The sequence below is a fragment of the Pinus tabuliformis genome, chromosome 7 (genome assembly GCF_031772625.1).
Source record: "Pinus tabuliformis cultivar Carrire ecotype Pingquan chromosome 7, CPIR1, whole genome shotgun sequence".
In the NCBI taxonomy this organism is placed as follows: domain Eukaryota; kingdom Viridiplantae; phylum Streptophyta; class Pinopsida; order Pinales; family Pinaceae; genus Pinus; species Pinus tabuliformis.
In genome coordinates this window covers 514,077,320-514,089,132 of record NC_142293.1, presented here as the reverse complement: position 1 = coordinate 514,089,132, position 11,813 = coordinate 514,077,320, and the positions used below count along the sequence as shown (strand labels likewise).

The 11,813-nt window shown below is 32.3% G+C and overlaps 1 protein-coding gene across 1 annotated transcript; it reads right to left on the bottom strand.

The window, feature by feature from the left end:
- Positions 1-4,406: 4,406 nt before the first annotated feature.
- On the bottom strand, positions 4,407-7,476 carry LOC149248318 (mannan endo-1,4-beta-mannosidase 1-like). The gene is made up of 5 exons (XM_089458400.1): positions 6,652-7,476; positions 6,323-6,517; positions 6,073-6,195; positions 5,465-5,658; positions 4,407-5,369 (listed from the first exon to the last, which is right to left on the bottom strand). The coding sequence occupies exons 1-5, from the start codon at positions 6,979-6,981 to the stop codon at positions 4,976-4,978; spliced, it is 1,236 nt and encodes a 411-aa protein (XP_089314526.1). The 5' UTR covers positions 6,982-7,476; the 3' UTR covers positions 4,407-4,975.
- Between the last annotated feature and the right edge of the window lie 4,337 nt (positions 7,477-11,813).

The following is an 11,813-nucleotide window of genomic DNA, read 5'->3' as shown; positions in this document are numbered from 1 at the left end:
GGGGGGGGGGGGGGGGAATGTTGACACCTAATCATAGGGATTGGCTGAACAACTACAATTAGTGTAAATAAATAATAGAGAAAATGAAGAGTCATCGGGAGATGAACTGAACAGTCACTCCCTCTTGTATATAATAATAAACAACCTGAATGAATAATACGATTACCTTTTGAGGAGTTACCTCCTGGTCTGACACTTAGAATATATTAAATTTTTTGATAAAACCCATTTGCCATGTAAATTTTTATACAAACATAATAACTTTGTAATTTTTTTATTACCAATTAAAACAAGTGAAATTAATAGAAAAGCTATTTATACTTGCGAGAAGTTTTAGCAAGTCGAATGGAAATGCTAAAGAAGTTTTAACACTTGAAAATTGGAATGATGTATTACTCATACATACACTAAAGGAAAAAAGGAAGTGATAGTGGTTACTCCATACTTAAAAAAATTGAAGTAGGATTGGAAAAATATAGGTGTTAGTAACTATTGACAAAATTGCAAGTACAAATTGAAGTCTTTAAGGCATTTTTAAAATAAACTGATATGTAAAATGTGAAAATTCCTAAAATGAAATCCCTACTACAACAACTGAAGATATTTCTCCTACTTGATAGATTTACATGAACAGATTATTTGCAATTTCCTACAACAAATATTGAAATACATACATTGTATCCTTCACTTAGTTAAATATTATGTGGAAACGAGAGACTGAGAAAGAAAGAAAATACAACACAATAGACACCGTTATTTTTGGACAAATGTCCCCGAAAAAACCCAATGCAGGAAAACCGGTGCAACAGATCTGACTGTTTATTCTTATGCAGGAGAAAATATGAGTACAATCCTTGGGTTCTCAACTAGCAATTGATATAGAGAGAAACTAGACAAAATGAATGGCAAAATGATCTCACCATGTCAGTGGGAGAATCTGAGTCTGATCATGCTGAACTGGAGCCTCTGCGTACCCTCTGCGCAGCACTGTGTCACTCCTATGCAGTTCCTGCGTCACCCCTACTGGGTATCACACGGTTCCTTCTCTGGACCCTTTGCTAGTTGGAAAATCTGAATCTTTGCCTCCTGGTCTCACACCCCGGCTCCCGGCTACTGAAATTTGATTTCCTAGCAGGAATTTGATCTCCCTCTAAGGCCTACGTTGTCACTGTGTCAGATCTACATGGGACAACATCTGCCTCTCTTTGGACATCCTTATGCCCTCTCTCTGCCTCATACTCTTCATCCCAGGAAACCTTCCTTCTTTCAGATACTCATTTCCCCTCTCTGTAAGAAATCTCCTCGATCAGAATTTCCTACTAAGAACTTCTCACTTCAGAAATTCGATCTTTTGATCTCTCAGTGTTTTCCAAATGCCCCTCAAGCTCCCTTAAATAATAATTTTGTTGACATTCAAAGACCCAAATTAAAAGCAAATCAATGGCTAATATCATTTTATCTTGATCCTCGTCTTCTTCTAGAAGTTACACCCACAATTAGATTAATACCCATTAATATTTTTAATTTCCTAAGTTTAGACTTAGAGTCCCATTAAAAAATATTAATTATTTTAATGAAATCGTTTCTGGGTGGAATTTCCCAAAACGCTTTCTGGGTTCTTTGGAATACATGTGCCCAAGACTCCCTGCAAAATTTGAGGCCTAGAGCACATCCAATGCTATCCCAAAGTTATGGAAATATTAGTCTTATCTATAACGCTCAAAAGTATGATTGAACTAGAACACACATGTTCTTCTAAACCTTTTAGTAAGAAATTAGTCTAGGTATCTAATTTTACCTAATTAATGTGAGACCCAAACACTTGTTAGTGAACTTAATTTGACATGCATTTCTTTAAAGAACCTACACCCACCACTTCTATGAGGGTGCTTGATGATTCTGTTGCACTTCATTGAAAAAAGTTGTTCTCCTTGCTCCAGATATTTTGTCTTTATGTGTATATCCTTCCTCTAAAACTCCTATGTTTGTGTGCATGCTTCCCTTGGAACCTGTGTTTGTGTGTCTCTATACTTCTTCGACACATGTATTTCGGTGTTATTTTAAAGTGTTTCCATGGACGATGGAAAGGAGTATTTCCTACAACTATACACAATTGTCAATTTTCTAAATATTTTAACACATGGTGAGAATATGGGAAACATAGAGAAATCTCTAGCTCTACATGGCAGACTTGGTCATATAAGCTCTAGTCTCAAAAGTAGTATTTATTTATTTTTAATAAAAATTATGCACAATCAACCACCCACGAAACTTATTTCATCAAACTAATCAAGAACTTAGAATCATATATCAACATAAATGAAATAATAGAGTACAAAAAATATCATATCCCATTGTAAATCAATCAACACAAACCTTGAACAAAAAATTGTGCACAAGTTTAAATTTGTCCCAAAAAGGCCACAACCAAGAAACTTATATTTGATAAATCTTTGTGAAATTACAAAGTTTTGAACCTAAACGATCATTGTGCATCACACCAATTTGGTTAAGAACTCAAAATTACTTGCGGTTTAATCCAAATCCCAGAAAAACAGAAATAAAGCTTACAAACCTTTCCATTATGGTGCGGATCATCAAGAGTGACATTGAAAGTGAGAGGGTGTCATTCAAAATGCTTATGTAATTTCAAAGGCTTTCACTATACAAAGTTATGATGTCCATGATTACCATAATAACAAGGATAACATGCCCAACCCCTTAAATGTCATAAATGAGGTAAGGTATTTGAATTTTCCTCTTAAACCATGACTATTTAGTCACTTCTATTTTTTGAAGGTGTTATGTTCATCGAGAGCCTTCCAACAACTATATTCTTGACCAATTATGAGGTCTGAGCACAAAGTTATATCCCTTTGAAGTTTCCTCAAGAAATTTCTTTTTCTTGCCATGTCATCATTCATACAAATGGTATGGCATCTTTCCCATCTGTCATTTGTATGGATTCTATGTCGTACATGTATGGGCTTCTCTTGGTTTTTATGCTTATGAAGGAAAAAAATCCCTTTTTGTAGCTTATAGAACTCGTTTGTTACATCTATGGCATTTAATTTATTGTGCCAGAATTATTTACACCATGCAACATATCACTTGGTAAAAAATTTCTCCTATGTGATATCACTTTAGATAAAAACTTTCTTGTATGTTATATAAGTTGTTTTCTTTTCTGCCAACTTCATTCTTCATTTGGCCTCTTGTACCATGTCCTCAAAAATTTTGTGTCGTGTCCATTGTTTTTATTGTTGCACCATTTCATAAAGGGGAAAATATTCACTCATGTGAAAAAACTACCACCTCTCCCCATGTCACATCACTAGAAGATTTGGTTGTTGGAAACATATAGAATGAAAATTAATTTATTGTGATATGGTGCACCATTCAAAATTTTCCCAACACACTAACTCTCCCTTGTCCTCTCTTTTCTCTTGTCTCCTATGTCACATTCAAAAAATCTTTAAACGATGAATAAGTTTCAATTATTTGTGTATATAATTATGATGAATTGTTGTTGTTTTGAAGTAATTTGGGTGAGATTTAACTGAAATTGTAATTGAAATATTAAGGGAATATATTCACTATGAAATAAATTATCGTTTTTAAAAAATAATGCTTTTAATTAAAAAATATGATTAATAACATTTATTGATTTTACATTGATTTTATTGAACTTTACAAAAATAAATTTTTATATTATTATTATATTCAAAAAGTAATAAGAGAAACATTATAAGATTACCACAACTTTGATTATTTAAAAGGTTAGATTTTTTTTTTCGAAATTATTATAAAAAATATACATGATTTTGTATTAAAAATGAAAAAATAATATATAAATAAAGTATTTTTATTTGTTAAATTCTGATTTATTTTAGTGTGTTTATGACTTGCATGTCATCTAAAGGTGTCTAAGCCATCAAAATCACTTAGGGGCCATAGTTGGTCTAGACCATACAAACTTTTAACATGACTGATTTTTTTGTGAGATATCCCCTCCTAATTACCACTAATTTCAAACCTTAACCACCTTACAACAAAAATACAAAATCTAATCACACAAAAATAATTTGAATTTTAAAATCAAATTATAACAATAATGACTTTCAATAAAAATTTAACATTAAAATTATTAAAGTTAAGAAAAAATCAAATCAAATATTGAAGAAGAAAAAACAAATTCAACACTATATTGATATTAAAAACACGTCTAATAACACATAATCATAAATTTAAAAAAAAACCATCCAACTGGATTTTAAAAAGCAATTATTCTATCATATATATATATATATATATATATATATATATAAATAAATAAAATAAAATAAAATAAAATAAATATTAAATTGTTATATTAATATTTAAATTCAATTCCATAACCAAAAATATAAATATGTAAATTAAACTAAATTTTATAATTATAAACTCAATGACCCTGGCTATGGCATTGAAATATTAATAATACAATCATATATAAGATACTCTCCCTTACATAAAATCAAAGAGGATGTAAACTTACAACCTCACCCATTACAAAAGTGAGAGAGTACTAACCCTCGTAATCAAATATTATGCATTTAGGATGTGTCTAATCAAATATACAACATTGGTTTAAAGAGTAACAAGCATATACTCTTGGATGACTATTGCCATCTCCTCAGAGTAAAACAAACATATGCTCTTGGATGTCTATTGCCATCTCCTCATAGTAAAATTCATGTATATACCAATTTGCCCCTGCTTGTTTTCTTCACTTTTAGCCAAGGGCACCTATGGAACTGGAACTCGATGTTTACACAGCTCCCCATCTTCTCGCTCTGGTTCAGAGGCTTTTGACTATCATCAACATCAGGCTGCTCAATCGAGATTTCACTAATACCTGATCAATATAGATTTCAATACTAACTAATACTTGGTGCAGAAATACTCTCACTAAATATGTACACAAATTAGACAATCAATCTCGGCCTCCAGTCTCATACAACTTTGTTAACAAATGAGTAAGCTCAGCCAATTTATGAGACTGAGCAGAAATAATAGATGTTGTGGATGGGTTCTGAGACAAAACAATCTCATACCCATCTCCAGATGAATCCATTCCGTCCGCCATCAGCTGCCAAAACATGGCTCCTCCACTCGCTCCTCCCCTCCTAGCAGAAGCATAGATGTGTTTATAAATCACACCAAATAACTCGTTTCTCTGGCTAATGTCGAATCCCGGGTCTTTAGAGGATTTCCCAAACTCTGCTAACAGAACTGGTTTCTTCAGTATTCTTTTCCCATATTTCAAATGACTCTCTATCCAACTCTTCACAAACGAAAGTTGGGCCTCCTCATCTGATCCAGAAAGCCTTTAAAGTTGAAATCACAGTTCAATATGTTAGTGCAAGCTTTATATCATTCAAAAGAGTGAGTATATATGTGTGGGGGTAAGATAGAGATTTACCAATTATCAGGATAGCAATGAATAGTTGCAAAATCAATTCCTTTGATTTGGTTATTGGTAATGAAATTTGTTCCCACATAGAAGCCTGGGTTGTTTTCTTTTTTGGATTCCCCATAAAACCCTTCCAACCCAGCCTCCAGAAGATGGTTTCTATCAATGGATTTGACATGGCTAGCCATCTCCTCTATCCATCCCTGTTTCCTCATCACAGCCAAAGAACCACCATTTTTACTCATAGCAGTTACAGAAAATCATTACCAAAAATAATTAATTATCAGACAGGGAAATTATTATCAAAACCCACCAAACTATGAACCTAGAAGAGCTATGAACTGTGATGTTCAACTACAAAAATGAAATTTCAAAACAGAGCATTCTTGATTGAATATCTGAATATATTTGTTTTCCATTTTTATACCAAAAATAATTAATTATCAGACAGGGAAATTATTATCAGAACCCACCAAACTATGAACCTAGAAGAGCTATGAACTGTGATGCTCAACTACAAAAATGAAATTTCAAAACAGAGCATTCTTGATTGAATATCTGAATATATTTGTTTTCCATTTTTAATTTTGATTAAAAAACAAAAGTTGCTATATGACCTGGATGGTCCTCCCAGAAGGATCACTTGGACAACGAGGCTCGTTCATGAGCTCCCAAGAAAAGATTGTAGGGTCATCTTTGTAGGCTACTCCAGTAATGCTGTTCACTCTGGTCAATACAGTCTGCAGCAAAATGCATTGTTGAATGAAGATTTTATTAATTTTTTGTAAATATATATATATATAATATACAAATTGGTCTATGTATGTGGATATATATATAACGAAAGAAATGCATACACTCTGTTACCTTAATATGGTTCTTATAGTATCCTTTAACAGTGGGATTGGTGAAAAAATCATCTTCAGAGTTGAGATTCTGTCCAGCATTGCGAGCCCATTGTACATATTGGGCCTTTCCTCCAAAGTCCGCATAATTGTTCGCCAGGCTAAGTATTAGTCTGAGACCATACTTCTTGGCCTCAGAGATCACGAAGTCCAGGGCCTTCATTACAAAACAACCACAAAAATCAGAATACAAACAATGCCAGCATATCTAGACATCCAAAAACAAAACATCAAGCAAAAATGGGTGCAGGGCTTGAAGGCTTGACGTATTGCAAGACCCCATGCACAAACCTGAAAGACATGTTCATCATATACACCGGGAGAAGTCTGCAATGCCTCGTACTGGCCATCGTTGAATGCCCAAGTTCTGGCAACATTGAGCCGAGAAGCTGCAGCTTGTTCAAAAGCAGAGGTAACCTTATTTCTCTGTGTTGGATCTACTGCCATAGTCATTAACCAGTAAGAGTTGAACCCATTGACAAACAGTGGATTCCCATTGACAGAAAAATGGGTGCCCTTTGTCTTCACAAACCCATTTCTTCTGGCTGCAGCTTGCTGAAGGAAACTTAGAAAGAACAGACAGGCAAAAGCCGCAAAACGCATCAGCATACCACCAGCCATTTGACAAAAATAACTCCACAGACCTCAGAAAACAATGCAGATTCCCAAGTTTATAAGTTAAAACTACTCTAAGGAGGCTCTCTGCATTGGAGTGCTCCAAAAACTGAAATGCTATAACAGTCTAGGAGCAATAGAGATGGCTTTATAGGGTTAAAGACTCGAGAAACTAGTGTCATGTGAGGTTGATAATGGTGCATAGCTGAAAGAACAAGCTAAGTTTTAGGGGACCAGAAAACTAAGTCTGAGATTGGCAGAACAGAACAAATTTTATAGTTGATCACATGGGAATCGGATGATTTTAACTCACCATTCAATCGGTCTGGATGAATTTACGTATGGAACGCACAATAATGTTACTGGAAAGGCCAAAAACAAAATCAAAAGGAATTTCAGGTAGGGTAAATGCAGTCATGTCCATGGCCTGTGAAGTAAGGAGATAACGGGGGACTACCTGTGAAGCAATGAATGTGGTAGAGAGGATATTTTCTCCTGCAAAGTCACTAATTTTGAAGCAAATTTTTTGGGATAATAATTGTTATGGGAATATAATTTCTAAGCAAATCTTTTGGGATAATAATTGTTAATGGGAATATAATTTCTTTTGGAAAATCAGTAACTTCTAATGATTAATTGTCTCTATTACATTAGGTACAGTTATTTCGTAAATGCCACATACAAATCAATTACAGCATATGGCCAAAAAATTGATCCCACACCATAGAAAACAATGGTTCACCAAATAATATCCTTATCCAATGATGCAGTAATAATAATGATACAAATTCGATTAATTTTGTTTATGTGGATTAGTTTAGAATGGACTATTATTTCACCAATATTCTTCCACTGTGTATAAAACTTGGGTGGAAATGAAATTAAGTTCAATATTTTTGTCCCATTCTTATTGAATTTACAATAAAAAAATCCCTCCACTGCACCATCTGCTCCATGACATACCTTTTTTTTCCATCAACTGCCATTTGTCACTCTTCTGCAATTTCTGTTTAATGAGGATTATCGCTATAGATAACTGAACTGGTAAATGCAAGCCACCGAATAAATGGATGGCAACTTATTTGGAAACCATGATCTACGTTGTCGCAATCCAACAGTATTTTGAGAACTGTTATAAATCTGCAAACTTTAAGATATTGTTTTAAAAGATAAGATTGAAATTTTTAGTTTTGTGGTTTCAGTGTTCTCCATTCAGGTTTTTAAGTCTTGAATTTGTCATTATTCCATATCCATATGTCAATTAACAGAACTTAGAAGCAAATTAAATTTATTAATCAAGTTTACATAAAGAACTTACAGATGGATTTAGAGAAAGCAATACATTTGGCTCCTTATCCAGGATTCAAGCTACTTCACATAAATAGAATCGAGGGATTGATAAAAATGAGGGTTTCATTTTCTATCATAAACAAATAATTAAATTAAAGATTTGGTTTTTTTATTAAAGATTTAAGATCTTCTATAAATAGAATTAAAAGATTTATAATAATAAATAATTTTTTAATAATAAAGTGTATGAAAAAATTATTTATTTGATGAATTTTAAATTTGATACAAATCGCATTTATCATATTAAAACGCATCAATTTGATAAAAATCATATTAAAATCTAATAAATTTGATAAGAATCATATTAAAGACAAAATAAAAAACAAAAAAAGTTTAAATCAATAGAATTATATTATGTATTAAGAGTTCAAGATTAGTGTATATTAAGGATCAAGTTCAATAGGAGTCATAACATTGAGCAACAAAATACTTTAGATTATTTAAATTAGTAAAATTCTACCATGTATTAAGAGTTTGGTATTATCATGTACTGAGAGTAAGAGTTTGATGGAGCAAAAATCATATTAAGGGCATACTCTTAAACCAAAAGAGATAAATTAGTAGAATTCTACCATGTATTAAGCATTCAACATTGATTCAGCTTTATTCTAACACATATTAAGAATTATGCATTGATTTATCTTGCCACTCAAGCCTCTTGCTTGAAAGAATGAATATTAAAGTTAAAAAATGGATATTGGATAATCTAATTCCCTTAGTTATTTAATCTATATCTATTTCAATGTATATATTAAGTGGAGGACCAAAATTAATAATCCTGAATAATGTTAAGTGGTGGTTTGAATCTATAGGAAAGGGTAAACTTTCATTCACATGAAATTTATGGTATTTTCCCACACTTATTTCTTAATGGCAAAGTAGAGCAATATGTTTTTAGTTTTAATGATGTTGGATGGAGCTGGGAAATCCCTTGTGTTTCTTCTGGTTGACTTTTTAAGTCTTCTAGAGCAACCCATGAATTGAAGATTAGCATATTAGAATGATTCCTCGTGTTTGTCTTGGTTGACTTCCTAGGTCCTATAGAGCAACCCATGAATTGGGGATTAACATACTAGAATAATGTTTTCTTTTTGGAAGTTTGGAGGTGGAACTTTGGGACCTACGCGGAGCCTAGAATCATTGTCTTTCCTATTTTTTTATTAACTACTTATTCATTCTTAAAATATATTAATTTTCTTGATAAAACACATTTTCTATGTAAATTTATATACAAACATAATAACTTTGTAATTGTTTTATTACCAATCAAAACAAGTGAAATTAATAGAAAAGCTACTTATACTTTCCTTTTAGAGAAGTTTTAATTTAATAGTTTCATGCAAGTCAAATGGAAAAGCTAAAGTAATTATAGAACACCTGAAAATTGGAATGATGTATTACTCATACATAGCCTAAAGGAAAAAAGGAAGTGATAGTGGCTACTCCATACTTTAAAAAATTGAAGTACAATTGGAAAAATATAGGTGTTAGTAACTATTGACAAAATCACAAATGCAAATTGAAGTCTTCAAGGCATTTTTAAAATAAATTGATAGGTAAAATTTATGGCAATATTAGTCTTATCTATAACACTCCAAATTATGATTGAACTAGAACACACATGTTCTTCTATAACATTTTAGTAAGAAACCAGTATAGGTATCTAGTTTTACCTAATTAATGTGAGACCCAAACACTTGTTATTGTGAACTTAATTTGATATGCATTGCTTTAAACAACCTACACCAACCACTTCTATGAGGGTGCTTGATGATTCTGTTGCACTTCATTGAAAAAATTGTTCTCCTTGCTTCAAATATTTTGTCTTTATGTGTATATCCTTCCTCTAAAACTCCTATGTTTGTGTGTATGCTTCCCTTGGAACTTGTGTTTGTGTGTATATATGCTTCTTCGACACATTTGTTTTTGTGTTCTTTTAAAGTGTTTCCATGGACAATGGAAATGAGTATTTCCTACAACTATACACAATTTTCAATTTTATAAATGTTTTAACACACAGTGAGAATACGGGAAACATGTGGAAATCACTAGATTTACATGGTAGACTTGGTCATATAAGCTCTAGTCGCTTAAGTAGGCTTTATTGTTTTTTTAAGAAAAAATATGCACAACACAACCATGAAATATTTCATCAAACTAATCAATGAACTTAGTATCATATATCAACATAAATGAAATAATAGAGTACAATATCATATCCCATTGTAAATCAATCAACACAAATCTTGAACAAAAAATTGTGCACAAGTTTAAATTTGTCCCAAAAAGGCTACAACCAAGAAACCTATATTTGATAAATCTTTGTGAAATTACATAGTTCTAAACCTAAACGATCATTGTGCATCACACCAATTTGGTCAAGAACTAAAAATTACTTGTGTTTTAATCCAAATCCTATAAAAACACAAATAAAGCTTACAAACCTTTGTATTATGGTGCAGATCACCAACAATGACATTGCAAGTGAAAGGGTGTCATTCAAAATGCTTGTGTAATTTCAAAGGCTTTCACTATACAAAGCTATGATGTCCATGGCTATTATAATAACAAGGATAACATACCCAACCCCTTAAATGTCATAAAGGAGGTAAGGTATTTGAATTTTCCTCTTAAATCGTGACTCTTTCGCCACTTCTAAATTTTGAAGGTGTTATGTTCATCGAGAGCCTTCCAAAAACTATATTCTTGACTAATTATGAGGTCCGAGCACAAAGATATAGAACTTTGAGTTTTCCTTAAGAGATTTCTCTTTCTTGCCATGTCATCATTTGTACAAGTGGTATGGAATCTTTTTTATGTGTCATTTGTATGGATTCTATGTCATACCTGTATGGGCTTCTATTGGATTTTATGATTACCAAGGAAAAAATTCCCTTTTTCTAGCTTATAGAACATATACAAACTCCTTTGTTACATCTATGGCATTTAACTTATTGTGCCAGAATTATTTACACCATGCAACATATCACTTGGTAAAAAAATTCTCCTATGCAATATCACTTTGGATAAAAACTTCCTTCTATGTTATATAGGTTGTTTTCTTTTCTCCCCAACTTCATTCTATTCTTGGCCTCTTGTACCATGTCCTCAAAAAATTTGTGTAGTGTCCATTGTTTTTATTATTGCACCATTTCATAGAGGGGAAAATATTCTGTCATGTGAAAAAACTACCACCTCTCCCCATGTCATATCATTAGAAGATTTTGTTGCTTGCAACATATAGAAATAAAATTAATTTATTGTGATATGGTGCACCATTCAAAAATTTCCCAACACACCAACTCTCCCTTATCTTCTCTTATCTCTTGCCTCCTATATCACATTCACAAAATATTTAAATGATGCAACATATCACATCCGAACCTTTTATGGATGTGTTATGTTGCACCTTCATGTTTTTCTCTGTGTGATAATTTTACCACACTAGCATGTTTCCATTTATAAGGGGATTCTTTCTCTTCTTACTC